Here is a 27,298-nt window from a genome sequence, read left to right on the forward strand (position 1 = left end):
CACCACGAGGCTGTGGCCTACTAACTGAACTTGTGCCCAACATCAGCTCCTAATATCATTGTTTGTAATGACTAATTTTAAATTCTAATTAATAATCACTGCCTTGTATATTAGCTAGCAATTGCTGAACAACAGAGTTTTCCAAAATTTTAACCATTAGATAAACAGAAATATTTACTTATTCACTGAGTTTCTGGCAGTAAGAAATTTAGGATTGGGGCTAACAAGGTGGATCAGCAGTTAAAAGCACATACTGCATGCAGAGTACCCATTATCCACATCACATAGCCCATGATAGCCTATAATCCAGCTCCAGAGGATCTGATGCCCATTCTGGCCTCTGGAGGCACTGCTATCATACACATACCCACACAGAAAACACACATTTACTCATAATTGTTGTTAAAGGAAGAAACTCCAGGTGGGATAAGTAGAGTAACCAGGGACCTTGTCCATGGAGACTGCCAGTCATGACAGTGGAAGGATGGAAAATCACTTCCGACATGATGTGCTCGCGTGACAGGCCAGTTAGGGCTGAAAGTGATTATTCACCACGGTTTCTTGACACATATGATTGTCCCCTACATATGACTGCTGAATGTCCTCACAATATGTTAGTATGCCTAACCCCCTATAATCCGAGGTCCACCTTGACAGCCACAAACCATTCTTTCCTTGTCAGAATATCCCCATTAGGATCACAGGTCGTGTCTATCCAAACTGAGAGCTTGAGAAGCAGATGATGGAGATCATTGTTAGTGGGGCATGGGGCTGGTGTTCTCTGGACACTGGTGGCCAACTGGATGAGTATTTCTCATTTAAAAGGGTACAAAGTCAGAAAAGTGAAATTCCCATTTCTACATCATGGACAACCACAAAAACACCCTTAAATAATAGTAGAATACAAACTTGTGCCGAAAGTGGATTCTACAGTGTGATGGTTATTCTTGGTTATCAAAATCTGAAATTAACTAAAATTTGAAAATGGAGAGCATACCTCTGAGGGATTTTTTTTCTTAATTTGAAGTAGGAATGTCTACTCCTAATCTGGATCTTTAAAGTAGGAAAGCACACATTTGATCCAGACCTTTGAGGCTGGGAAAAGACACACTTTAATCCTGGTCTTGGAAAGGAAAGACACATGCCTTTCAACCTGGTCTCTAGGCAGGAAGACACATCTTTAATCTGGGCCACACCTTCTTCTGACCACCTATAAAAGAACGTGGAAGAAGAAACCTTTTGCTCTTTGCCTGCCCGCCCTCACCTTGCTAGCCCATCCATTCCTCCGCTGGCATTAGAGTCTAGTTCTTGAGTATTCTAGCACATACTGAAGACCACCTGGGACATCCAGCCTCATGGGCTGAACAAGAACTGGATTCTTGAACTTTCCGTTGACAACCAGCCATCATTGGCATCGCTGGACTGCAGCCAGTAAGTCATTCTAATAAATCCCCTATCTGTACATATAGAGAGATTCATCTATAAGTTCTGTTATTCTAGAGAACCCTGACTAAGACACACAGTCTTGCAAAACATCTCACAGCTTTGAGGCTCATCCTATCTTTTGTTGGAGGTTCCCAAACTACATTTGCACACTGTGACAAAAATATGGATACATGGAGACACGGAGGCAGGGAGAGGCAGAACCCCTGTGGAGGGTTCTTCAGGGCTTCTGGCTGGTATTGCACAGAATAACAAAGTCATCTTGCCCTTCTACTTTGGACAGCAACTGTCACTGTGGCTTAATGCCAGGCTGCATTTCATTTTGTTTGCTTTGCTTTTTGGAATTCCTGAAATGAGAGCACCCACAGAATTTCTGGAATTTCCTTCAGGCCTTCTATGGAGGCAAAAGCCCTAAGTCTAAGGATAAAGTTAGCAAAGCAGAACCCTGGCTAAGTTCAACAAAGCAGTGATCCAAAAATATCCTTAATAAACCTTGGTTTAGTTGCCAAGCCCTGAAGAACCAGTGTTTTTTCAGCACGGTACAAAGAATCACCAAGTAGTATTTTCTAATTCAAGAGAAATACGTGAGAGAATCTCCTGTTAGAATATGCCAGACATTCTTCTTGCAGGCTGCCAGGAGGTATGAAGAAAGCTGGAGCCCACCTCAGGAGCTAGCCGGTCTCTCAACGCTGAAAAGCTTTTCAGACAACTGCCTGTTTGCTTTGTGCCTCCCCTTAGAAGCTGTAATGACATAAAAATCACAAGGAGAGCCCCTTCCTGACTCCCCGACCCTACCCCACTGGTTCTAGGATCTACCTGCCTCCTAATCTGCCCCACTCAGAGCTCCAGTCCGTCTGTTTTCCTAGACTCTGATGCACATAAGCGGCAAACCTTCTCGGACATGGCTCCCCATGCGAAACCTTCATCCTTAGCATGGTCCAGTTTTCAGATATAAGACATTCAAAAACAGGTCTCAGTTCCTGGCCATTTGTGCAGAAGGAGTACGTTAGGAACAAGGCCTGGGGGGAGAGGGCGGGGGGGGGGGTTGTCAGGGTTGTGTACAGTCTGGGGATCTGTCCTGGGGACAAGAGACAAACTCCTCTCTGGAAAGATCGACAGTATTCATAGTTCCCATATAGGCTCTTCATCCGTCTAAGAACTTTCCTCTGCTTCACTCGGAGAAGAAAACACAATCCTCCCCCCATTCAGCCACAATTCACCAGATCCTTGTACAGCACCTGTGTGTCAGCTCCCCTCCGACGCCAGTCTTTCAACTCACTCAGAGTTCTCTGGAAAACAAGGCGCAAGACATGGCCTCAAATTCCAAATTAGAGTCTCAAATCTGTCTCTTGAGAAAGAGACATCTAAGTCTCCTAAATGGATCTCTCCGCTAACAATCCCAAAAGCTCCCTGCAGAGCGGCTTCAACCCTCTTCCTGATTACATCAGAACACAGAGCCACACCACAGATTGTCAGTATTTTGCCCTCCTTGGTCCCAGGTCTCAAACAAGGCACATGGTTTCCTCCACCTTACCTTGACCACATCACATTCTGAAAACCAAGTGGAAATGAACATCCCTGGAAGACCCAAAGCAAGACTCTCCCTTGGAAATGTCCCTTTTGAGGTAGCACTGAGGTATCAAGGCCTAAGTCTGCCAAGGACAAAATAATTCCCCCAAATAAATGTGATAATTATCAAACCACTGAAGGTAAATTCAGCCTGCTCGGAAAAGAGTGCTTAGATGTGTGTTTGTCATGAGAGCAGCTGCCCCATGTGTACGCTGGATCTTTCCATTTGTCTCTTCACATCCACTCTGTACGCCCTGCTCCCCTCACACCCAGGTGCTTCAGACACCAGCTTAGGCCCTTCCTGGGTTCTGTCATCAACAGCGCCCCCCCACCCCGTTCTCTGAACCTGGGTCCTGATAGTGTGTGGCGGTCCCCCCCCCTCACTGACGGTGATGTCCACTTAAGACCACACCTCCCAGCAGGGTGCCCGTGCTTCTATTATTGTATGTTCTTTGGGTTCCAGAGACCTCCTCCTCCCAGCCCACCTCTTCAGTTCTAGCAGGCAGCCTTTGCCGGGGCTTCCACACCCTATGGAACCTCTGCGTGCTGTACATGGTTGTAAATAACTCACCCGCAAGGCCAGTTGCTGACTCTTTAACAGTACTGTCTCACACAAGAGTTGTGACTTGTGAAGTGTGACCCCCCTCCCTTTTTTAAGCCTTCACTTCAGTGGAGCAACACTCCTTTTTAATAAGTGAGAAATAAACCACAAGAGAGTAAGTTAACCCTGAGGTCTACAACCTCATAAAACTAATAAAATAACAGGCATTTTGCTACAAATGAGAACTGAAGAAAGGTGTTTAGTTACGTAGAGTATTACATTATTTAAATGAGGCAATGGGAAAGGAATGTTAAGAAAAACAGGAACAAAAGTCAAGTCCATGGTCCATGATAACCTCAGATTGCTACATGTCCTGGCAGGGGAACAACCCACAACTCATAGGAATGTGTGTACGGAACAAGTTTGCTTTTAATAAGACTTAAGACAAAGTCTCGTAAAGTAGAAACACACACTTATACATACCTACACACACGTCAGACATACACATCACAAAAATCACACATACACATCACACACATCTCACATACACATCACATACATGCATCTCACACACACATCACACACATACACATCACACATGCACACACACATCACACACATACACATCACACACATCACACACATACACATCACACACACATACACACATCACACACACACATCACACATGCACGTGCACACATACATCACACACATACACATTGCACACACATACACACACATCACACACACATCACATACATCACACATACACATCACACACATGCCTCACACACACACACATCACACACACACATCACTCACACATACACATCACTAACACATCACACACATGCACGGTTGTTTTTAATAATTAGGCCTTACTTAAAGAAAACAGTTTTCTATAATCAGATACTTTCTGCATTAAGATCCGAGATAAGTAGTCATTAACAAAACTGCTCAAGAGGGTATACAACTTAATTGTTACAGGATAGCCCCATCTTTGCTGTCCTTTCAAGAATTCCTAAATTAGCTTTCCTGGCAGCAAAGGAGACTGAGAGGCTCCCAGAGAGGTAAAGCAAGTGTTCTTTCCTGCAGTTCTGTTAGCTTATGCTGTTGTGATACGCGACACTGCCATTGGCTGTGTGTGGTACAATACCACAGACCTCCAGAACTTGCCTAATCTACCTAGTGTGACTCCCATATGTCCCTTCCCTCTGTCTTTGGCAGCCTCCCTCTCTTCCTTGATCCTTTGACTATGACAAATGTAGGCACCTCAAATACTGTTGCTGAACTAGTTTGCTTTCTTTGACTGTGTTAAACACTACAACCAAAGGAGAAAAGAGCTCATTTGGCTTACATGTCCAACCACACTCCATTGTCAAGAGAGTCAGGAACAGAGGTGGGAACTGTGGAGGGGAGGGGAGCTGCTTATTGGCTTGCCTCCCATGGTTTGTTCAGCCTGCTTTCTTACAATACCCAGGACCACCAGTCCAGGGATGGTACCTCCCCCATCAGTCATTAGTCAGGAATAAATATCCCATATACATGCTAACAGGACAATTCTTCTACACTGGGTGACACTAGTTTGTGTGTAGTTCACAAAATGAATCATCACAGAAATCCTAAATGGCTGTGACTTACCTCACTTAGCACAATGAGCCCAAGGTTCATTCATACTCTTGTTTATCGCAGTTTCTTGGGTTGTTTTTTCTTTTTGATTTTGTTGTTGTTTTGTTGGTTGGTTGTTGTTTTTTGTTTTTGTTTTGTTTTTTGTTTTTGTACTATTTTCAACTGGAATATCTCTTTTGATATACATACATTTTCTTTATCCATTTGCTGTTGACAGACTTCCATGCTTTGTCTGTAGCTGGGCTACTGTGAATTGTGTGGCAGTGAACAAGAGAATGCTAACATCTCTTTAGGATTAAATCTTCTCAATAAATTCCCGTAGTGGTATTTCCTGGGTCCAACAGAAGCTCCTCCACTTGTAAAATTTGAAGGCCTTCTACACTGTTTTCTGTAGAGCTTGCCTAATTTGCTTTCTCATCAGTAGCATGCAGGCATTCCGATTTCTCCACATCCTCATCTCCAGCTGTGGTTATCTGTCTCTGAAAAAAAAAAAAAAAAGCATCCTGACAAGTGTGAGTTAGTCTCTCTCTCTCTCTCTCTCTCTCTCTCTCTCTCTCTCTCTCTCTCTCTGAGTTTTGACCTTTCCATGAAACTACTGGTAGTGGAGAAATGTCTATTCATGTCCTTAGCCCATTTTTAAGCCAGGCTGTTTGTTATTGAGTTACTACAGTTTCCTATATATTCAGGAATATTGCTTCTCCTGTTCTATAAGTTACCTGTTATTTGCATTAATGTTCACAGGCATCTTAGTTGGTGGAATTCCACTTACTTTTGGTGTCTTGCCCTTGCTGTCATATCCATGAAATCACTGCCAAGAATAATGTCAAGAAGTCTTTCCTCTGATTTTCTCCTGGAAGTTCTGGAGTTTAATGTCTCACATTTAAGTCTTCAGTCCATTTTCAATTGGCTTTTTTGTTGGTATAGACAAGGGTTCAGTACTTATTTTTCTATGTGGTTATCCTGTTTTCCTGACATGATTTATTTTTTAAAAAAAGATAACGCTTAGATCTTAAATTAACCCATAATTTTTGTCTGTGTTAGCCATGTGGCTTGGTACCTTTCATCAGTGATGCATTCTCATCTTGCTTTCTCTGTGTCTGGGTGATGACTGCAGACTGAGCCTTTCCTCTTCCCAGAATTTTCCTATTCTGGTCACTCCATCTATACTTCCTGCCTGGCTACTGGCCAATCATTAAACCAATACAAGTGACAAATCTTTACAGGGTACAAGACCATTGTCCCAAAGTAGATGAACAAATATCCATGTGCACACACACACACACACACACACACACACACACACACACATCCTAACCTAGATCTAGAACACAACAGATCAGTCACACATCTCCTGTGCTTCCTCCCATTCCTTCGGCTTCACCCATGTCTCATCTCTTCAGTCATGTCACAGCCCCGGGCCCCCCCCCACATCTGACCATCACACTGGACAGGCTACCCAGGTGCCCTGTCCAGGACTCATTAGGATGGACCATTCTCTTGACTGTCAACTATAAAGCCAAGTCAGTCAGCTGTGATCTCGAGTTTCTAGCTTCTTCTATTGTTTGGATAAAAGGCTACGTTACTGGGCATAGCCATGGGCATTGAAAAGCCATTACAGCAGCTAAGACGCGTGTATAAGTACACGGATGTTAAGTTCCCTTGAGAAAACTCGCCAGTGGGAGGCCAAACACGGGAAACCTTCAGAGAACACAACACTTCCTCTTCTGATATCAATCACATGGACCACTCTGTAGCTTCCCACAGAAGTCCCACTCAGTAGGACACAGTTCAGTCTCTATGAGGTCTATTTTGAAGTAGTAGCCAACAGAGCTGTGTATTACCTTATGTATTAACGTGTTAGGGCTACCATGATGCAGTACCACAAACAGGGTACCTTAACTGAAGAAATTGATTTGCTGGCAATTCTAAGGCTAGAAGTGAATCCAGGTATCTGTGGGGTTCCAGTGTTCTGGGGTTTCTCATCTCCACTTGTATTTGGTTAGTTTCCCCTATTTGTCTTTATGTGGTCTTTACTCTGTGGAGGCTTACAGCTGTGCTCAAATGCATTCTTCTTACTAGAGCAATAGCTTTTTTTTTTTTTGGATTGAGCTGACAATAATGACTTGATTTCGACTTAAGCACCTCTTTAAAGACCCAACTTCCACGCACAGATTCACCCAGAGTGACTGGGTAAGACATCAGCCTTCAATTCAGCCCGCAACATGCTGTCTCACCGCGTCTGTTCTTTGGCTTCTCTTCATCTCTCACCCGAGGTGCCCTGGGGTTGAATCTTCAAAATAAAGAAAACATCAATGGATCTGTCCCTGATGCTGGTTTGTCTTTCAGAAGCTGGTGTGTGTGTGTGATGCAATTGCTTGTTCCATACCTGTGGGCCTCATCCTTTGCTGCATTCTCAGCAAACACAACCTTCCTCCTAAGGGTAGCCTTTCATCAACATGCCATATATAAATAATCTATTTGTCAGTTCTGAAGGTTTAGAGGACATCGTCGTTTATCACCGTCTGGTGCTAGTGCTTACTTTTTCCATTCCTTGCGCTGCTGACACAACCCATCTCCTTGGTGTACGACAGCGCTCCTTTCCCTCTCCTGTAGACTATTTCATTAAGGCCATGCCGCAAGGTAAACCGTCCTTGGTTGATGGACACTGGTGTGTGCTGTACAAGCTAAGTTAAGTGGCCGAAGAGCTCAGAGCTCCCGGGGACTGTATGTTATAGATACTGCACGCTAAGAAGGCAGACCTCAGAAGAAATGAACCTCTCTGACAGCCTGAGTAGAAGAAGCAGCAGAAAGAGTGAAGGTCCCTGGTGTTAGCCTCATTGATGGTACTAAATGGAGAGCAGATGGAAGCCTGACCCCAACCCCCAAGGGTCATTTAAACCCCAAAGAGACCTTAAGCAGGGTAACTTAGGAGCACCTGCCTCTCTCCCAGGGTGATTAGAGGGTGCACTCTCAGCTGGGGATGGGGCAGACTGATATATCAGCATCCATGGTGGGGAAGCCTCATTCTTTCTCACCCCTGGCAGCAGCAAAATGGGGTCTAAGCTTTGTGCTTGTTTGGACTGAATTGTCCTAGGAAACAGGGTTTTACCGGTACCCAAAACGCATTGCAAGAGCTCCATTTTATTTTTAGGAGACCAGTTTGCAGATCATCTGGGGCTGGAGAGCTGTGAATGGTGAAGAGTATTGGCTGCTCTTAGAGAGGACCTAGGTTCAGTTCTCGGCATCTATGACAGCTCAAAACCATCTGTCATTCCAGTTCCGGGGATTCGATGCCCTCTTCTGGCTTCCGCAGGTACTGCACACATACGGTGAACAGATTTAAAGGCTTAAAGGTGAACCACTTAACTCACTCTGTAGCCCAAGCTGGCCTTGAACTCACAGAGATCCACCTGCCTCTGCCAACTTAGTGTTGGCATTAAAGTGGCATTAAAGGTGTGTGCTACCACTGCCTGGCTTCATCTATTTTCCTAAAATAGCTTTTGATGCAAAGAGGTAGCTGCATCCTCACTTTAGGGTAATTGAATGAAGAATATTTTCTGTTACAGTGATCCATTTTATTATAGTAATATATAGCTATATGTATGAATGTAAGAATCCTTCCTTATATGAGGGTAATAAAGAATACATCAACTTTGAAATGGGGATGAGAATCTAAGAATAAATAATAATGGGAATTTAAGATTAGTTAGATTGGGCTAGACAGTGGTGGTGCACACCTTTAATGTCAGCATTTGGGAGACAGAGGCAGGCAGATCTCTGAGTCTGAGGCCAGCCTGCTCTACAGAGTGAGTTCCAGAACAGTCAGGGATGTTACACAGAGAAACCCTGTCACAATCCCTCTACCAAAAAAGATTAGCTAGACTGGAATGACAATGAAAATATTGCCTTGGGAAATAGGGCAAAAGTTAACAGTTCAAGGAAAATGTATAGTCTTGACCATTATTTTTAAAAACACATAATATGAAGTAAGTACTCAAGTAGAGAAACACAGAAGGCATCATTGATCTTACCAACATCCCTTTCTCATACTTCTGTGCAGATACAGACACTCATTGCTGAGGCAGGGGATTGCATGACTTTTCCCACACCCCCTCCCACATGCTCCAAATCAGACAAACTATAAGACAGGAGCAACCCAAACCCTGCCTTCATGTTAGAAAAAGGCCACTGTGGAGTGTCGCCCAGCTTGAAACATCCATGGTGACTCTGAATGAGGAATATAAAAATTTTCAATGGGGGAGGGCTGACATTTTGAAACCATTTGTTATAGCATGAGCCAGACTTGAGGGGAAAAGAAGGAAGAGGAACGAGGGTGCCTATTGTCACCAAAGGAAGTAGAAAAGAGGAGAAAATAAAAAGTAGAAATTAGTGAAACACAAAACAATAGAAAAAGGGGCTCTTCCCTGACCTTCAGGAAAGCTAAAAAGGCATTGCCTATCCTGTCCCAAGTCCACTTGGCAAGCACATTTACCTCTCCCCATGTGGTTCAAACCTATCAAGAGCCTGCAGATAGCAAGCTCTATGGGATGCATTGCTTGTTTATTCCTACATTTGCCCAGGAAATCTTCCCCCACCCTAGAAACACCTCCCAGGGGATGGCATGGGCACCACCAGGGTAACCTGGAAGTCTCAAATTGGAGAAATCCTACGATTTCCTTAGCTGCCTCACAAATCCACCAAGCTTAAAGAACAGAGAAGGAGGCCAGAAGCCAAGAACCACAGGTGCAAAGTTCAGGGGAAGGAAGACTCCCAGGGTGAGAGCAAAGCTTCCAGCAAAGCCCTGGGAGAACCTTCTCCACGCAGGGAAAAGAGCAGTACAGAGTTCCAAACAGCACGCACGTTTCTCCACTGCCAAGAATAGAATTCGATCTCAGTCCGCATGAAATGAGCGAGGAGCCGTCTCCACTCTCAGCTAATTCTACAAGAGCAGCTTCCGATAACAACACTCCAGAGCATTAACTGGGAAAAAACAGCTAGGAGGAGACCTGGCTACAACCAGCATCGTTAAACACGACTTGCAAGCAAACGCGTCTAGCTAATTGTCTTCCTTCTCATTTTCTTTTCCTTCATTGGATTGCCTCACAGCTTAACCTCTTCTGCTGGTTGCCGCCTTTTCTAGAGTGTAGAGCTCACGGGTATAGAGTTTCAGTGGCTTATAACCAGAAGTACCCTAGCACTTTTCAGAGTCCAGTGCAGCAACGAGCAGAGTGTAGTTTGGTGCTCCCAGGAATGCTTCATATAAAGTCAACAAGCATTGAGGGTGTCTGTAAATTGTGTGTGTGTAACAAGTGTGCACACAAGCGCTTGGGGGTGGGACAGAGGGGACATATGGAGGTCAGAGGGTAACTTTTTGGAGTCGGTGCTCTCCTTCCACCTTTATTGGGTTCTGGGGCTCAGACCCAGGTTGTCGGGTTTGTGTAGCGCGCGCCTTCACCTACCAGCTCTAAAGCCTCGTGTGTGTGTGTGTGTGTGTGTATGTGTGTATGTGTGTGTGTGTGTGTGTGTGTATACTTGTATTTGTTGGGTCCAAATGACCCTACTTCAAGGTTCAGGTTAAGGGTGAATCTGCACATGTTAGCCTAAGGATTTCAGGAAAACACATCAGTTAAATTTAACTAGTTCAATCAGAACTAATGCACACAGCAAATCTCACACCCTGGCATCTGCACTCATGTTGTCAGTTCAAACCACTGAAGGCTCCCTCCAGGGCCGCATCCTCGGCATTCCTTCAGTAAGGGAAATCTGAACGTGACGGAGTCACGCTTTGAAGTGAAATGCGGTACCAGGAAGGCCATTACCCTTAATCTTCTCCCCTCACTTCAGTGCCTGAGGAGCAGAAGGGAACATTAAGCCTTGGCTTTAATTCCTTTTTGAAAGTCCTAATGTCTGATCTAAATGTCAGCTGACTCTTGCTGATCTTTGATATGCCCACAAGCAGGAGCGCAGAAAAGCAAGCTGTGTCACGATGTCACCCTTGCCTTCCCTGGTCAGTAGAGACAGACTGACAGTGGCAGATCCGGACTGGAAACGAGCAAGATCAGACCTGGGGCAGGGGAGTCCTCGCCAGGGGTCAAGTGGAGGTGAAGGTCCATGGAAATGATCAGTATAAAGTGCACCTGGAATATAGAGCCAAGAACAGGCTTGGGTTCTGCTGGGGAGAAAAAAATAAAATAGAAAATATTATTTGTGGCTTGGGGCATTTGTTACAAGGAGGCCACTTGTTGGTTCCCGGCTGCTCATCTCCGAAATAATCACACAGAAACTGTATTAATTAAATCACTGCTTGGCCCATTAGCTCTAGCTTCTTATTGGCTAACTCTTACATATAAATTTAACCCATCTCCATTAATCTGTGTATCACCACGTGGCAGTGGTTTACCAGGTAAAGTTCATTGGGCTCCAGTGGGCCACATGGCTTCTCTCTCACTCTTCCTTCTTTCTCCCAGCATTCTATTTAGTTTTCCCTGCCTACCTCTATTTCCTGCGCAGGCCCAAGACAGTTTCTTTATTAACCAATGATATTCACAGCATGCACAGGTGAATCCCATATCAGGCATTTGTAATTCATTAGGCTGCATTGTATAAAGTGTGGACAGTACCCATAAAATATGATCAAATACCCAGCAGGCCATCTGGTTCTGCCTAACATAACGGGGCACAAATGAAGCCCTCTAGCAAGGAAGGGACAGAAAAAGTTACCATAAAAAAGTACAGCCACAGCCCTGCCCCAGTCCGGTGGCCCAGGTAATTAAACTGAGGTATAGGCAGTCTCATTTGCACAAACCCTTCCAGAGCCAACAGAAGGGCCTCGGCACATGCACTAAGTTTCTGACTGTTCTCTCGATGTGGTTGCAACTGCACATGCCCAGATTCTTGTACATCCCAGTGCTCAGCAAAGCAAACCAAAGAACACAGACCGACAGTCATCCTTCACTTCCTGTTGCGGGAGGTCCTTCCGCCCCTCCAACCAATAGCTGCTGTGATACCAGCCCATTGGGGCGTGGTCTCTCTCCCTTTAAAAAAGCGGCTATTTCCTCTGCTCGCTCTCTTCACTTCCTGCTCCGCCGGAGACTAGACTCCCTTCCTGGTTGTGCAGATGGCTGTTGTCTGGGACGGTGATCTGTAAGTTTTCCCCTTTAAATAAATAACACCCTATTAATCATAACTCCAAACTGGTGTGGCCTTGTTCGTGACTTACGCCTTCATCTGGCGGCTATCACAGCAGCTATTGGTTGGAGGGGCGGAAGGACCTCCCGCAACAACTTCCTGTATTGTTCTTGTGGTTTCTTTCCCCCTTTGCCTTTCTACATTATTTCTTTAAAAAAAAATCAAAAACAAACCACGAAGACAAGTTTGGGGTACCACTGTGAGACAGAGATGGGTAGCAAAGTGATAACTGTCTCCAGAGCTGAGAAGCAGGCTCGGATTTGCTTCGGTTCATCTATAACTGATGCAGGAATTTGGTGGGTGGAGGAGAGAAACTGAGGATAAGCCAAGCCCAGAGAGCGAACAGAACTCCAGTGTTCAGAGTGTGTCCAGTCATAGACTGTCATCCTTCCGTGGGGTCTGATTCAGCCAAGCATCCGAGTGACAAAGATATGCGCCAGAGACAACCACCAGCCAAGCCACAGACTCCATGGCAGCCTCTGACAGTGGACAAGGCTATTATTTTGTGGGTTATAGACAAAACGGTGAGTAATTCCCTGTTGGCTGGCCCTGAATGCTTCATTGACTAGAGGCTGAGATGAAAAAGCACTGTTGTTACCGCAAGGCAAGAGTCAGCATCGAGATGCTCCTGAAAGGGCCTTACAGGCAGTCACGTGACCAGAGGAAGCTCAGGCAGTAGACTCTCGTCTCACTTCCACGTCGGAGGTAACTGCAGAATGGAGATAAACAACCTGCTTCGAGCCCAACGTCTGTAAGCGGCATGAGATAGTCTGACAAAAGCCAATTCCTCAACCATGTCTGGTTTCTCGATGCCAGTTTCCAAAGGTCAGAGCTTCCGACATCCTGATTCCCTAAGCCCCTCCTCCTTCATCTGGGCACAGCTTCACTTGGGGAAACGGAATTGCAGCTCTTACAAAGAGCCTGACATTCACAAAATTAAAAGAATAATTTATTACTTCACAGATGATATTGCTTTGTATTAAACTTAATTTTAAAGCTTTGATGCTATTTAAATCATCAAAATGTTCCAACCAAGATATTGCAACATGGCAAAGGAATAGCAAAGTTAGAATTATAAACCCATTTAACATGTCTACTCAGTAGAATGACATTCCTCTCCTTTTAAGTATTTTAAGTATTTTTTTTCTCCTTTACATCGATCCTTCACAAAAACATCTGTACTTACAATGCTCCAGACAGAGAGAGATAGAGAGAGGGAGAGAGAGAGAGAGCACTCAGGAGGGGTGAGGTTCTCACTACCTCGACATATCAGGGTTTACTGTCTTTTCTAGCTTTGTAAAATCCCTTGAAGTCTCTTTCTCAGTCTTCTCCCTTGACTTCAGTTCCACAATCACTCAAAGAAACATGACACTCGGGAAGAGAGGGCTCCCTCAAAACAAGCCTGAAGTGCTGGCTTGGATGCTGTCTTCCTCAAAGCAAGTAGGGCCAACACATTCAACAAGAGTGCATGATTGGGACCCACTTCCCATAATGCATCACCTCTCATGTTCTCATCCATCTCAGTCATCAATGAGCAGCATATGCACACAGGATCCATTCAGACGATGAGCTTCCGAAACAGAGCCGTGACCTTTTAGAATATGCTCAGGCAGATCAGGGTACAGCCTGAACCCAGACCTCAGGAGACCTACACCGTATGCATGCATTCCAAGATTACATCATATGCAGCCTCTTGCGTATATCGCATTATTTTGCTAGTTTACAAACAGAATTCAATCTCTGTCCTCCAAATTGGTGGGCCTTGGGTCATTATTTGAGGAAGAATGTAGCAGAAAACGTTTCCTCTGCAGGGATGGAGAAATGCAGAGTGATAGAAATCAGGATAAATTACACTGCCGAGAACTGGAGAAAAACAAGGCTCTTTGGCAAACCTCAGCGTGACTTCATCCTTCCCTTTGCTCCCTTTAATTTCACACTAAGTGTTCTTTTGTGATGTCAGCCCACTTCTAAAAATACTTCAAATCCCAAATAAACAGAAGCCCTTTGAAATAGAAATCGAGATCTTTCCAGATATTATGATGGTAATTTCTAAGAAAGAAGATGGACAAATTCTATAGTCTATCATACAAGTTACAGAACCCTTTTTGTAAGCCCCTATAGGTCACCAACCTTGTGCTGGGTTCTTCACAAGGCCTTACATGTCCTTGAAGACACATTGGAAAGGTCAGGTTTAGGGTATTATTCAAGTTAATCTTTAATCAAAAGATTTTAAAATGTTCCTCTTCTAGCTGCTAAGTATGCAACACACAGGTAGAATGTCCCCACGTCCCCTCTCAAACTACACTGAAGCCTTAAGTTCCATGCCAGAACATGCTAGAAGATGAGGCTTTGAGGTCAGCCCTTAAAACTGCTCTTGTAAGAAGCTTGGTATACGCTCTTTCCTCTTTCCTTCTCCCTCCCTCCTCTTGCTCGCTCTCTCTCCTCACTCCTTTCCTGTCTCCTTTCTCCTCCCCTTCTTTCTTCTCCTCCCCACTTCTTGCTTTCTCTTTCCTCTCATTCCTTTTTCACCCACCCATCCCCAAAAAGGCTGTGTGCAAACCAGAACCGAACCAGTCAGCACCTTGGCCTTGACATCTGATTCTATACTTGGTTATGGCAAAGTTCAACCTTAGACATAGGGTAACTCCCAAAGTGAATAACAAAACCATTGGCCAAGCTAGAGAGTGGCTGTACCAAAAGCATATGAATTCCTTTGAAGGTGGTCACTCCCATGTAATCTCCAAGGAAATGGCTTGGTTCACCTCACCCCAAAGGAATGGGGCAGTTTATTAATGGCTACAAGAGAAACATGAACCAGTTATCTGTGCTAATGAAACGTATACACAACAGAAGAAAACATCTAAGCTAGGCTGACATCTCTACCAAGTGCACCCTGGGCTGGAAAAAGGCAGCAAGAGGTTTCTCCATTGCTGGCAATATTAGAACTTTAAACAAAGATATTTACTCCCTCAGACTCTTGGGGTGCAAGAGTTTGTCTATATAAACAGATCAGAGGGATTGTGGAAGATAATGGAAATAAAAATTGGGGGTGTCAAAACGCATTATTTTAGGGAGTGAAATCAAAACAAACCAAAAGCACACAAAATAGATGAAACTAGTTTGGATTGAGAAAGTGAACAGAAAACAGCAGAAAGAAAATGGACAAATACATCAACTGAAACACTAAATACCAACACAGGACTTCCTTTGAAGCATTTGCTCTGAAATGGGTGGTGCTGCCCCCTAGGAACAGTCTTCCTAAGCAGACATGTTAATGTGAGTCTATTTGTGTTTACCAGGTGGGATCCTGAATGCTGCAGGCAAGCACTCAGCAGGTCCGCCACAATAAAGACTTAGCCCTACAGCACAACTTTTAGTTGCCTTCTATTCATTTCATTGCAAATCCGGTTAACGATCAACTGAGTCCTAACTTCAATTGTCTTTGCCAACACTTTTAGCTCAGGCTTAACGTGTTTGGGGTTTTTCAGGAAATCATTCTATAAATTGAAGTATGTTTGGATTTTGCTTTTGTTTCTACAGGAAATGAGAGGCTGTGGATTCATTCTCGGTTAAGGAAAATAAGATTTGATCCAGGAAGACACCCTAAAAAAGTCTCCAATGGGAATGGATGGACCAGATGATCCAACATTTCAGAGCATCTCTGTTGCAGATTCTTCTGAGTTCTGCATCCAGAACAGCTTCAAGGCTGCTGGCTGAGATGATCTAGCTTCACAGAATACTCCAGTCAGGACTGGAGCATAACCCTAATTTTTTTTGGTCCCCATAAGATTACCAGCGCCCCCAGTCAGCAGGAAGTAGCCTAGAAAACTACACCCACATTCCCAAAAAAAAATGGATTATGGATGTTTGTCTTTGTTTAGCATGTTGGGATACAAGTTGTTATAGATAATGGTCGGGGGAAAAAAAGCTAAACAAAGATTAGATTCAGGGTTCTTGTTTTGAAAAGACAAAAGAGGAAAGGCTATGGGATAATGCTTTTTTAAAATTTTTGTAAAAATTCGCCACTCATATTGGTTTAATAAACTGGGAATGGGACCCAGGTCCTCTAAGGGAGCAGCCAGTACTCTTAAATGTTGAGCCATCTCTCCAGGTCCCATGATCATGCCTTTATACTATGTATGTATGTATGTATGTATGTATGTATGTATGATGTATGTATGTATGTACGATGTATGTATGTATACCATGTACTACTTGATTATAACAATATAGTCATGGTAGAGCCTTTACATATTGAAATTTCATTTGCATCTTATTTATCTAAATATCCAGCTCTGACATCATATCAAGTGTACCCGCCAAATGCTTTTATGTGTGTATCTTTTTATCATCCATGATTTTCATTTGGTGGTTGCAATGATGCCATTATACAAGCTGGACACCGAGAAAACCACCTCTGAATCAACACAGCAAAGCTCACAGGAACGGAGACTGAAGCAGCAGGCACAGCGCCAGCACACGTGTGCACCAGGACTTCTGAAAATGTAAAATGGCTTCGGTTTAGTGTTTTTATGGGACTCCTGAGTGTGCAAAGGAGTGAGGCTCTGATCGATCCTTGTACCTTCTTTTGAGCTCTTTTCTGGCAGAAGCCAGGCCTGACTTCGCACCTCCAACCTGCAGCTTAGAACCCTGCTGGAGCTGGACTCTGGCATTTCTCTTTCTGTTGGTTTGTCTTGTCCAACTTTGATGTGATAGTTTTATTACAAATGAATGAATGAACGGTTAAATGAATGATTGAAAAATATAGCCACTGACACTCCCCTGCTGGGAGAGGGGAAATCGGTTTTCTCCAATAGTGATACTAGGTATAGCCACCACTCCAGGACAGGCCTCATGTTCAGAAGCAGGAGACCAACATACAGAGAACTCATAGGTTGTGTGCGTGTGTGGCGTGTCTGTGTGGTGTGTGTCTGTGGTGTCTATGTGTGCTCTGCTTGTGTATAAATGTCTGCATTTGGGCATCTGTGTTTGTGCTTTTACTTGGTTACAGTCTGGTGAGGGTTTTGTTTTGCTTTGTCTTTTTGAGTGTGGTTTTAGTTTGCTTTCTTGTTTTGGGAGCTTTTGTTTTTGTATTGGGTTTTTGTTTTGTGAGAAAACTTAAAGTTGGGTGGGTAGGGAGGGGGGAGGATCTGGAAGAACTTGGAGGAGGAGGAGACTATGAACCAATATATCTAAATTTAAAAATAATTTTAAAAACATAGTTTAAAACAAAAACCATTTCTTAATAAAGGGGATGGTGTTGGGTTGGGTGTGACAGAACCGAAATGTCACCAGCTTAAGCTATGTCATCTTTCATCTTCTATGTTAAACCAGTCCCACCACTGAAAGAGGGGAACGGTCGAAAGGGGAATTCTTCATTCATCTTGAAGAATTTTTTACTGTATGTGTGCATGTGTGCATCCACATGCATGCACATGGTGCTCAGAGGCTGACATTGGGTGTCTTTCTTGATTGCCCTCCGTCTTACATGTTGAAAAGTGATCTCTCACTGAACCCAGAACTCGCAGACTCCAGCTAGTCTAGCTCACCAGCCTGCTCCTAGATGCCTTTATCTGGACTGCCTCGGAGGTCTGGAACAACACGCAGTCAGCACAGCTGCGGGGATCCAAACCCCGATGCTTACCTTGTGCAGCAAGTTCTTTACTCGCCCTAACCCTCCCCAGCCCCATTTGGAGGAACTATCATCATCTGTTGTTCACGTACTTCAAAAGTAAAGGCTTATGAAGTATTTTAGCAGCAATAGAGTTCTCAAACATAATTCAGGTTGAAAAAAAAAAGATAAAAATACAAAGGAAGAAAACAAGTGGTGGAGACTGCAGAGGAAGCCGGAAGTCTCCCAGCACTTCCAGGAAGAGCCTGGGAGGTACCATCTGCTGCAATAATTCGAGCTGAGCACCGCAGAGGGTTAAGTCCGGGTTCTGAGAATCCATTCTTAGGACGGTCATTCCATTTAGGAGACATTTTCTACACATTAAGCAGTTGGGACTGTAATATGAAGGACCCTCTCCTAGACTGGGGAGCGAAAGCAAGGGCTGTGTGTGGGCACAGAGCCAACTCAGGCCAACAGGAAACTGGCAGGGGCCAGTTCTTCTCACACATAGCTCCTTCCTTGACTCAGGAGGCCCCTTTCCCTTTACTCTGCCCACATGCTATGGCTTAAGGACCAAGATGAATCACCCACACAATCCTTAACATCCCTGTTTGTGGCATCGTCTGAGACACCCCCCCCCAATATACCAGCTTCTCAAAGCTTACCCAGACACAGAAAAATGTCGGCGTGAACCGGTTCACACCAAAAGAAGAGGATGCTGGGTCTCTTAACCCTGCCAGAGGCACTTAAGATGGGGGAGGGGCTCACTAACGCCAGTGGTCCTCGTGGGAACTGCATTTCAGGCACGTCAGTGGGCAATGCCAATGGTGAAGGAGAGTATGAGGAGGCCCCACGACAGCTCTGCCCAAGAATACCTTGGAAAACTCCTTTTCCATAGTTCCATTTACAGTTATTTCTTTAACTCCACTACCACAAATTCATACAATCCCAAAAATGCTTGGGAGGATTTATTTCGGTTTTTAATATTAGTGCCCATGCCAGCAATAGCCAGGACGTGGGTCACGTGTAGATCTGAAGACAATCTGAATGTTCTTTTTCTTGGGTTTCACGTATGACACAAAACAAATACTTCAATTACATGAAACTGAGAGTAAGAAAAATATACAACTCTATTTAAAACACTTAAATTAACAAGACAGGACTTTTCCATGCTAGCAAAATATTGTACATTCGGTTTAAACAAGAGTTAATATCCAGACACACATTTTTGAAACACCTGATGCTAGTTGAAAAAATCAGTGACCATGAGGCTTTCCGAGATATGTCTAATTAGCAAAATGTGTACAACTGGGAAGGACTATTGGCTTTTCTCCAGCAGACAGACATCACACGGGTCAATAACGTAAACTGACCCAATGTCTCCTAACTCTAAACCTGGCTGCTTCATTTCCTGAATGATACTTTGGCTCTCAGCAAATCTTATAGCTTCTCTCCCTCACGGAACAATACATATATAACAACTGCAACAGCCCTCATAAAAACACACACTTCTTTGAGTGCAGCACACCCCAAAGTGTGCATAAGAGTCTACACTGGCTCACCTAAATGGAGGTTATAGAAATGGGGGTTAAGGATGTGTAACAGCTGACCTGCAGGTAAAGCCCTGCTCCAAAGAGCCTCACACACCTACCACACCACTCTGCAGTGGACGTGGCCACACTTATAAATAGGGTCTACAGCTTTAAAAGTCAACAAAAGTTTTCTCCTTCGGCTTTTTCAGATACAGAAGTTGGACCACAAACCAACACATCTGTGTGACAAAAGGCATCGGCCTTAGTCCCCACTGCCCCAGAAAACAAGAACGCACGATGCTGCCGACCCCTGACATTAAGTTGTCTGGCCAACATGCAATTTACAGAGTATGTCTCCATGTTCCCACAATGGGGAGGCAAAAATAAGCAGGCTGTGCCACGTCTGTCCTTCCTTCTGCCTCCACAAACAGCACTTAAGATCCTCTGGATGCCCTCCGAAGACTTGAAAATCCCAGGAACGGCAATATACAACCTTAAAAAAATAAAATAGAATGGAACGAAGTAAGGTCGCCGTGGAGCACTGCAGACGGAGTCGGAAGGAGCTGTCCACTGAGGAAGAAGGCACTTGCTAGCAGGAGACAGGCAGGAGGCTGGGAGCAGCCTCAGTGAGTCAACAGCTTGAGGCGAGTCAGCCAGCTGACCAGCAGCGAAGGTTCCCCAGATGCCTTGGCAGAGGAGGCTGCTTTCTTCTTGGGCCCTTCCTCCTGGAAGGGAATCGTGGCACTGCTGTGTAGTTCAGAGTTGAGATAGCACCTGCTCCCTCGGATGTAGTCCGCACCCCGCACCAGGTGCCGCTCAGTGGTGGGTCGGGAAAACCGGTACACAGGGGAGGCACTTTCTTCAATGATGGGTGTGATCCGCTCGTTACTGAAGTATCGGCAGAGGGCATCTTCTCCTGTTTTCAAACAAAGCCCACAAGCCAATGAGAACAAGAACCTCCAGATCTAACGCCACTCAGTCAGTAAACACACACCCAGCTCTTCCCTGCAAGGCCTTGTGAATGGCTTGCCTTACTCCAAGATGTTTGCAAAGAGAACCACAAGAGGTTTGCCATCAGCCTTCTGGTTAAATCATAAATGTCGACACTCCTCCACCTCCCCACCACCAACTCAAATCCGGACTGTGTGCTCCTCAGTGGCTGGCACTGTGTTGGGAGGCTGTGGAGCCTTTGGGAGATAGGGCCTTCACAGTGGGTGGTCCTTTGGAGGCAGCACCTACTCTTGGTTCCTGATGCTACTGACCTACCAAGCCCTGTCTACCGTCTCATAGTCCCACTGCCACAGCCAGAGTCTCTCTGTCATGCCTTCCCAGCTATGATGTTACATTTGTTTTTGCTGCTTTTGTTTGTGATGTAAAGATGGGTTACATTTGTTTCTGCTGCCTTTGTTCGTGATGTAAAGATGGGTTACATTTGTTTCTGCTGCCTTTGTTCGTGATGCAAAGATGGGTTACATTTGTTTCTGCTGCATTCCTTTAATTAAGTAGAGATGTGTTCCACTTGTTTCACTTTGCCTGCCTAAGGCACCTGATTGATCTAAAAAAAAAAAAAAAAAAGCTGAATCATCAATAGACAGGAAAGGAATAGGTGGGGCTGAGAGAGAATAAGTGGGAGGAAAAGCCTAGGCTCAACAGGAGGAAGAAGAAAAGGAGGGAGAAAGAGAGGAACATGCATGGGGCTAGAAGCCAGGCAGCTGCCAGCCAGAGCCAGACACGAGAAGCAAGAATGTAAGATATGGGGGGGGGGGGGGGGTTTAAAAAGCCCCAAAGCAAAATGTAGATAAACTAAAAAGAAACCAGTTAAAATAAGAGCTAAACTAAGGCTAGGTGTTCATAACTAATAGTAAGTCTCCGTGTCACAATTTGGGAGCTGGTTGGTGGCCCAAAAGAAAAAGTCTAGTACCATGATGGGTTGAAATCCCCTGAAACCATGAACTAAAACACATTCTATCTCCCTTAGCTGCTTCTGCCAGGTCTTTTGTTACAGCAACAACAAGAAGAAGAAGTAACTAATACAGGAAAGCGACACCAGAAGACATGGTGTCGTTTCCAACTAAAACTTGACCCAATGTGTTTCTTGGGTGTTTGGAACTGGTTTGCAAGAAGAACGTGGGAAGAGTTTGGAAATGTGGGCCAGCAAAGTGGCTTAATAGGTGACTTGGGTGGGAGTTCAGGGAGCAGAATGGGGACAGGAAGGTTAGCAGCGTTCAAACTGGTGGCGTTTTAGATGAGAACGTGGGCTGTAAGGACTGGGACCACAGGTCTCTTTGGCTGTCCATGCTCTGCCTGTGTCCTGACGCTGAACTCACACGTGAGAGCTTAAACTGGCAGAGGAGGTGTCAAGACAGCACAGCACTCGGGCTGCGGAGCAGCTCTTGCTTGCTGCTTTGAGCCACGTTTACAGTGAGAGCGAGAGCTGAAGCAGAACAAAGAGCTGAAAACGATGAGCATCTATCAGTGAAGAAACATGGTCACAGCTGCAGACAGAACCTCCCTGGTTGTTAGACGATACCGCGAAAAGAAGCCATGCTCTGTGCACCAGGGTAACGCGAAGCCTTGAGAACATCTCAAGGTACACTGACCTCCCCATCAAAGGCTTTGGGGTATCAAGTTGACAACCCATTTTAAAAAATTTCCTTTAAAAAGAGAGGGGGGGAGGAAGAAGGGAGGGAGGGAAAGTGGGCGGGATCAGGGCTGGTGAAATGGCCCAGTCAGGTAAGGATGTCTGCCTCCAAGCCTGATGACCCAGTTCAGTTCCTGAAACTCACATGGTAGGAGGAGAAAACCAACTCCTGCAAACTGCCCTCCGATCTCAAACATGCACTCTGGCATCTATGTTCTTACACACATGCTCACACAGACCTCACACACACGCACGTGCATGCATACATACACAGGCATACCCGTACACATGTGTGCACGCACACACACACACAATTTTAAGAAAAACAAAACACCCTGCAGGAAAGGGTCTGCCTAGGATGCTTGCCTGGGACCACCGCGTGGGTACCCAGAGACGGCTGGCTACAACTGAGGTCCAAGGAGGACAAGGTACCCTCCAAGCTGCAGCACAGTTCTCAGTGTTGCCAAATTGCACTTGTTTTTCAAGCACACTGCAGATAGGAAATATGGGGCCATGAGGGTTTATACAAATATATTTTTTAAGGAAAACCTGTAAGGCTAGCCAGTGTATAATACAGCTGAATTCCCTGCAGGGAGCCCCCAAGATGCCAACATGTGAAGCTATGAGTGTGGAACCTAAGTCGTATGGAGACCCCAGAATGCTGAAGACATCCGCCAAGGAAAGCTGCAGGCATCCAACAGAACCATGCTAGGAGACACCACGTTCATAGTCAGCATGGCCACAGAGCACAGTACCCAAGTCCACTGAACCATATACCATGTTATCATGTTCCCGAGATGCTGGACATGGAGTTAGATGTGTTTGCCTGGCTGAGCTGTAGTCTTGTGCTGGTCGTAGAATGTTAACTCACAGTTAAGAGTGTTGTCCTTGAGTCTCAGAATACTCTGACCTTTCAACTTCTGAACAGTATCAAACTACTAAGATGATGGGTTGCCGTGGATGCCTTGTATATTCTAAGACAGAAGTGAGCCTCAAGAAGACAGGAAGGAAAGCCGTGGTGTGGTTGTAAAATGTTCCCCAGGGGCTTGTGTTCTTGGTACTGGTGCCCTGGCTTATGGCATCACTTGGAGAGACTGGGGAAGCTTTAGGAAGTGAGCAGAAGGGCATTAGGGGTGAGCTTTTGAAGGCTACAGTCAAGTTCCTGGTTCCCGCTGCTTTCTGCTCCCAAGTCTATCACCGTGGCAACAGCTTCCTCCTTGTGCTCCTCCTGACACGCCTCCCCCACCACGGTGAAACTGTGACCCAAGTACATGTTTCTCTCTAAAGTTGTTTCTGTCGGGTTTTTCAGTCACATGACACAAAGTGGCTAATATATTCCGGCTGCTTTAGCCCCCGTGAGGTGACACAATGACCCAACAGAACCAGAGAGCCAGAGCTCTTTCCCTACATATTTTCATAACTTCACAAATGTGCTTCTATCCCCCACTTCCCAGCTCCCCAGCTCTTTGTGGGGGGGGGGGGGGACCTGCAGAATGTAAAGGGAAAACTAAATACTATTCATCTAAAAAAAGAAAACTATATAATGGTAAAATGACCCCTAGTGACATTCTGCTATACTCATGGGTCAGTGCCTTGCTCAGCCATCACCAGAGATGCTTCCTCCTGCAGCAGATGGGAACTAATAAGAGACCCACAGCCAGACACTACACAGGGAGTGAGAGACCTTGGGACATCTGTCCCTAAATAGGGTGTCTCCATCAACTCCCACCCTCAGGTCTCAGAGAACCCCGTGGAAGAGGAAGCAGAAAGACTGTAAGAACCGGAGAGGATGGAGGACACTAGGAGAACAAGGCCCTCAGAAACAGCATGGGCAAAGCTCGCATGAACCCAGAGACTGAGGCAGCATGCACGGTCTGCACAGGGCTGCACAGGGCTGCACCAGGTCCTCTGAGAATATATCATGTCTTCCAGTTTAGTGTTTCAATGGGATTCCTGAGTGTGCTAATGACTGTGCTCTGATTCTTGTGCCTTCTCTTGGGCTCTTTCCTTCTATTGGTTTGTCTTGTAAACTTCAATGTGAGAGGCTTTTCTTTTAATCTTACATTCAATTTTGTTATATTTTTTGAATGAATGAATGAATGAATGAAGCCTTGCCACCAGGGTAAAGGTTAACAACTGAACTGCCCTTCATACCTGCCATGAGAGGGAAGAGCAGCTTTCTCAACGGACTGTCTCTGAGTCCATCAGCCACCCTGGACAGGCCTCAGGTCCTGGAGTAGCTGACCAACACAAAAGGCACTCCACAGTTTTTTGTTTGGTTGGGTTTTTGTTTCATTTTTGGTGCATTTTTATTTGGTTACAGTTTGGTGTTGTTTAGTTTTTCCTTTTTGAGTGTGGTTTTATTTTGTTTCCTTGGTTTTAGAGGGGTTTGTTGTTTGGGTTTTTGTTTTTTTTTGTGAAAAAACTTAAATTTGGGTAGGTAGGAAGGGGAGAGGATCTGGAAGGACTTGGGGAGGAAAGGATATGGTCAAAATATATTTAAATTTAAAATTTGTTTTAAGCAATAAAAACAAATAATAAAAAGTAGAATAAAAACAACAAAGCAAACAAAAACCCCATTTAAAGGGGAAAACCAATATATAATAGCTCTAACTATCAAAGTTTCTTTTCTAGGAGTAAGGACCTTTGGAAGTCAAGTGCTTCAGTTTGAGAAGACACAGCCACACAAGAAACTCTTCAATGTGTCCCTGGTCAGCAAACATTGACTGAAATCTCTACCATCCAGTGGGAAACACCTAATGAAAGCCTCCTGTCTCCCAGCTCTTCTGCCAAAATCTTTTCCCTTTCTGCTCTCACCTCCAGTCCATCTCTTGCTCAAGCAGGAGAAATATCCTCTGCTACCATCAAAAGAAAAGACGTCATGTACTCTATACGTCCATTTACAAAATTGGCAAATTCGTGGCCCAGTGACCGTCGGGAGCGGGAGCTGAGGAAGGTGTAATTGGCATGAGCACCGCCAGGTATGGAATGCTCTACAGGGTGATGGGAAGGCTCTGGAAGTGGATGGTGGTGGCTGATGTGTGATTCTGAATATGTTAAAGCCACCAATTTATCCACGCCCAGAGAAGAGGGCTCCATCCCAGGAGCACCGCTCACTCCCAGGGAGGAGGGCTCCATCCCAGGAGCAGTGCTCTTTTATTTCTTAAGTGGCCACGTGCAGAGAGACGTCATCACTTCTAATGCAGTCATCAGGAAGTTCTCCTAAGCCCCAATCCCTGCACTACACCTCTCTATATGTGAAAGAAAACAGGCTGGATCCAAGCTCAGGGAACGGTGATGGAGACGCTAGCGTTTAAAATCTAAACGGAGGCCAGCCCTGCCACCTGCTGACGGCTGCACAGACTTTGCTCTGTAGAACAAGAGCATCTGAAGCCAGAGGCTGGCACCGTCCCTTTGTTGTGCGAGGTTAATCCAGATGATGCAGGCACACGGGTGACAGGTTTACCTCGGAGATGCCAGGAGTCGCTCACTTAGACGCCTTACGCTGCCTCACTTGCTCTCTGTTTCAATATTACAAAGGTGATGTTATAATTTCCATCCAACACTGGTAAGCAGAGCCTATCTAGCAAAAATAGGTTAAAGTTTTATTTTGCTTTTGAGACAAGGTCTCACTAGGTAGCCCTGGCCAGCCTGAAATTCACTCTGTAGACCAGGCTGGTCTCAAACTCAGAGATCTGTCTATCCTTGCCTCCCAAGTGCTGGGATTAAAGGCACACACAACTGTGCCCATCATATAAAAATATTTTTATATGTTTCCTAAAGATTGGTGCAATAACAAGTAACCAATCACAGGGTGAATTAAAAACAATTTTTTTCAGACAGTAATTATGTTTTAATAATTTAAAGACAATTTGTCAAAAATCAAGTTTAAAAAATCATGCAATTAGGGATGTTTAATGAATAATTTGTTTAAAAGTAGACCATATGTGTCTAGAGCCTTTTTAAAAGCCACAATGCTGACTAGATTCATAGAAGATTAAATTTTTCTGGAAAGAAGCAATACTGTAGGAACCTTCAGCAGCCTGATTTACTGAGGACAGGCTGGGCCTCGAGAAAAGCTACCACCCTCGTGAATAGAGCACGGGGCAGCCTGGGTCTTCGGACACCGTTCAGTGCCTTTGGTTCGCTCAGCTGGAACATACCTTTCCTCCCATGACCTCGGGGTCGAGCAAATGGATCCACAATCCCCATCCAGTTCCCGTCCGCAGGCATGGACAACGGCCGGGGTTTGCCTTCGGAGACCAGAGGGTGAGGCGAGGTTAGGGACGTTTATCAACTTCAAGACAAGCCCTCCCAACCATGCCCACTTAAATAGAAGCCAATTTCAACACAAAGCTATTTTTAAAGCCCCGCGTCGACTCTGAAAGCACTCAGGACAGAGACTGAAGCCTTTGGGTCTCCAGCTCCAGAGTCCACACTGTAACGTGAGCTCACCCAGCTGGGCTTTGATGGCAGGCAGAGCAGTGACTCAACGAGGCTTTGCCTTAGCCAGATGAATAAAGAGCTCATACCTAGAATTTCATTGAGGTTTATGTTTTCCTCAGTTCACCTCCAGAGTCTGCCAAGTCATGCCAGGGCCCCAAATAAGGAAGGGGTGGGGAAGAGAAGTAAGAAGAAACAGCAGGGCAAGACGTGCCCTGGAGAACTCACCATAGGATGGTGTCTTCCCCCTCATTTTTGTGGGGGGGATATTGGTTCCCACGGAGTAAGCCGGCAACTGATCGGAATCAGCGATGGTGAACCTGCGTCTCTGGCTCTCCTGGTCCAGGAAGGAGTTAGGGGACTCTGCACCCTTCCTCGCAGGCAATGGCTGCTTACTCTTACTGGGTCCTCCAACGGCAAAACTCACATTCTCGTTCCTGGAAGACAGTGTGCGGTGACTAGGGAGCTCACAACAGCGCTCTTACCAAAGAATGAACAACAGAAGCCCAGCAACTATGGGCACACGTGACTTTCAGCTCCTTCCCACTGGGGAAAGTGTTACTTTACTCAACTCAAGTTACCCTTTTAAATACATACAGACCCCCTCCCCTGCCTGCAGAAGAACAAAAACTATGAACTTGTTAAGTCCATGCATGTCTACACAGAACAAGTACACCCTGAAAACACAGCTCTTGCTT

The 27,298-nt window shown here is 45.1% G+C and overlaps 1 protein-coding gene across 4 annotated transcripts in view; it reads right to left on the reverse strand.

Annotated features, from left to right (window-relative positions):
- Positions 1–18,925: 18,925 nt before the first annotated feature.
- Positions 18,926–27,298, reverse strand: part of Cnksr3 (CNKSR family member 3) — a 100,839-nt gene continuing 92,466 nt past the window's right edge. For all 4 annotated transcript variants that reach the window (XM_050135818.1, XM_050135820.1, XM_050135819.1 and 1 more), the window contains 3 exons: positions 26,829–27,037; positions 26,321–26,410; positions 18,926–20,432 (listed from right to left, as the gene is read on the reverse strand). In XM_050135818.1, coding sequence (XP_049991775.1) covers positions 20,140–20,432; positions 26,321–26,410; positions 26,829–27,037 — 592 coding nt within the window. In that variant the 3' untranslated portion in view covers positions 18,926–20,139. The remainder of the gene's footprint in view (positions 20,433–26,320; positions 26,411–26,828; positions 27,038–27,298) is intronic.

Source organism: Alexandromys fortis, unplaced genomic scaffold (assembly GCF_014885135.2).
Source record: "Alexandromys fortis isolate MF-2015 unplaced genomic scaffold, M_Fortis_MF-2015_v1.1 scaffold_23, whole genome shotgun sequence".
NCBI lineage: Eukaryota > Metazoa > Chordata > Mammalia > Rodentia > Cricetidae > Alexandromys > Alexandromys fortis.